The 2720-nt window shown below is 42.8% G+C and overlaps 2 protein-coding genes across 3 annotated transcripts in view; one reads left to right on the plus strand and one right to left on the minus strand.

Moving 5' to 3' along the window:
- psap (prosaposin) overlaps positions 1 to 439 on the plus strand; it is a 12935-nt gene extending 12496 nt beyond the window's left edge. For both annotated transcript variants that reach the window (XM_010784905.1, XM_010784906.1), the window contains one exon: positions 2 to 439. The gene's annotated coding sequence lies outside the window, so the exon portion shown is untranslated. The remainder of the gene's footprint in view (position 1) is intronic.
- A 474-nt stretch (positions 440 to 913) lies between these two features.
- Positions 914 to 2720, minus strand: slc29a3 (solute carrier family 29 member 3). The gene has a single exon (XM_010784908.1). It carries the CDS (start codon positions 2306 to 2308, stop codon positions 1679 to 1681), a length of 630 nt encoding a protein of 209 aa, XP_010783210.1. The 5' UTR covers positions 2309 to 2720; the 3' UTR covers positions 914 to 1678.

Raw genomic sequence — 2720 nt, forward strand, 5'->3', positions numbered from 1 at the left:
CGTCAGCCTGTTACTACTTCACTGAGACCCGAGTCAAAGGTTCCTTGTCAGTACTTACCTGGTTTCCTGCTGGGTGTGATGTGTGTAAGACCCACCCACCATCTGTATTGGTTCTTTCCCCCTGGAGAAACTGAGTGCGCTCAGGAGAGACCGCGCAGTGTGTTGCCTAGCGATACTTTTAGCAGTATGTCTGGTCCTTAGACACATTTATATTTTGTAGACAGAATGTGTGTTCTTGTGTTAAGGATCTGATATGGAGGTCATTAATCTGAATGCGTACTACCTCTCCCTCGGCTCATTGTTTGCACTCTTCCAGCTGTTTGTAAATCACTGTTTCTAAATGCAGAGAGCATCTCTAATTCATTTGTTGTCTGCCTCAAACCCTGAGACCACCGTCTCTTGATCTGTACATTTTAACAATTAAAGTGACACCAATCCACTCTTTAGTTTTATTTCCTTTTGTTGTAAAAGTAATTAAGCTCTCTATTTTTATCTAGCTTAACCTAACTGCTACTGGTTTTGCCAGACAACATGTTGTGCTACCTCAACACCCACTCACCTCTTTGTCATTTAAAGAACTCCCTCTTCAGTACAATGCAGATTTGTGATATGTAAAAAGGCTAACTGTTAAACTGTGGCAAAACCGCCACGTAGAATGCAGTCCCTGCTGCTTCTGTCCCACATGTATTATGTTTGACAGGTCTACATAACGAGGAGTGGAGACAAAAATAGTCTTGCGGTTTTACTGTAAACCGCACAAGGAGTCAGCATCTTTAGTTGTTGGAGCTCAAACATTCTTCAATATGCTCCAAATTTCTTATGGATTACAACATTCCAGCCCTGAGGACATCTACACACATATTCCCTCATGAAAAAATTGCAGAATTTTAACATTATTTGAAAATAAAAGCAATTAAATCCAGCTTATTTTTATGGTTTGGGAGTCAGTCATGAAAGTGATTGGGTAGAAATTACAATTATTTCTACCACACATTTTCGAATTGAGGTGTCATTATACAATACTGAATTGATTGGGTCACATGACAGAAGCTATTGAAAAAAAAAATAGACTTGTTAGAATCCCTAATAAAAAGGTGTACTACTTGCCCAGTGCAACATGTTATGGCTTTTGTGTACAAGTGTATAAGTGTAAGCTACTGAACATAAACTTAATATATTTTGAAAAGATGCTAGATCCCTGATTGACTTCTTAGGAATGCCATCGCAGTTCAGATTAGTTTACAAGTAAGAAAATGGCCCCACTGATATAAGATAAGACACTCAAAATATGGATTTAAAAAATGTGGCAGAAAGTGTAAGAACCCTGATATTTTCTATCCACATTTTGTTAGTCAGAATTAATAACATTTAACAACCATGGCATCACAATTTTATATGTACCACAAATGTTCACCCCTTGTACCAAATAGATGTGATGAGGTCTTACTAATGAACTGCACACATTGCTAATGTTGCAGATACAGTAAGGCTAACATCATGAGCCACATTAGAGTAAACAATACAGTAGAGTTAGAGGCAAAAATGCTTTTTAGTTAGCGTTGAAATGATTATCGTTTTTTCCCCCTGATGTCAGAACACTGGTCTTCATCAGTCTCTGCTGTCCAGCCACTGTCTGCTGTATAGTTCAACTACACACCTGTAGAGGACAACAGCCTGGTCAGATGCAGTGCACAATCAGCACAGAGAAAGCAGATCCTACAGCCAGACCCAGAGTGAGGAAGAAGGACATGACGACTCCTGTGGCCTCGGCCAGCTCTCGAGGGACCACCTTAGGGCCGTAAATCATTGGCAGAGTGCCTAAGTAGCCATTAGTGAGGCCTAGCAGGCAGTTAAAGACCACAGGGAACACGTCGTGGCCGAAAAGCACAGTCTTGAGGTGGTCCCTGGGCTGGTAGTTACAGAACATGAGGAGGGGCACCATGACGGAGCGGCACAGCACCAGGGCAGGCAGCACCCTGCTGGTCGGCCCTGGGACCTGCAGCCAGGCCGTGCACTGCCGGCCACAGAAGTCTGATATGTTGTACAGGAGGAAGCTGGTGATGGGCACAAAGTAAGTGGTGGTCCAGGGGCTGCCACTGTCTTTATTGGCAGACTGGATCCCTGAGGAGACTGCAGGGAACACCATGATTGAGACACAGAAGACGTAGAAGACGCTCAGGCCCAGCACCCATGTCTTCCTGAGGATCGGCCGCAGCGGTGGGACGGAGACGGCCCCCTCGCTCGTCCCCCCTGAACCAAGGTGCGTCGCTGCCATCATGTAGTGTCTGGAGAGAAGAGAAGCATACATGTCACTAGTACATTTAAAACATGTTTTGTTGATCCTATAAATACAGAAATGACTTGGACATATTGGCCCTTTGACAGAATGATATGCAGATTAGAAAATTGGGGCTCTTTGCTGGTTTATCTGCAACGCACAATATCCATAATATTTGTGGCAACGGCAAGTGGGGTAGGGTCGGAGGAGGATGGATGGACGTTGTTTTATCATAATGCTCTGTTGGTGACCAGTTAATATTTTCTTATTATTTTAAAAAGCATAACTGTGTCAAATTCAGTATCAAATAAAGACATAAATAATTATTTGGGTGCTGTGACCATAATAAAACAATAGCTATGACCAGTGGCGTTTCTATATGTACAAAAGTGGTGGGGCACAGAAAACTTAGATGTCTATATATAAGCTTCTGCAGTCAGGT

The sequence above is a fragment of the Notothenia coriiceps genome, unplaced genomic scaffold (assembly GCF_000735185.1).
Source record: "Notothenia coriiceps isolate Sejong01 unplaced genomic scaffold, NC01 NC01_scaffold00026613, whole genome shotgun sequence".
Lineage (NCBI taxonomy): Eukaryota > Metazoa > Chordata > Actinopteri > Perciformes > Nototheniidae > Notothenia > Notothenia coriiceps.

Excerpts from the sequence above, each read along its gene's own strand:
- slc29a3 (XM_010784908.1), bottom strand. The coding sequence starts at position 2,308 with ATGTATGCTTCTCTTCTCTCCAGACACTACATGATGGCAGCGACGCAC.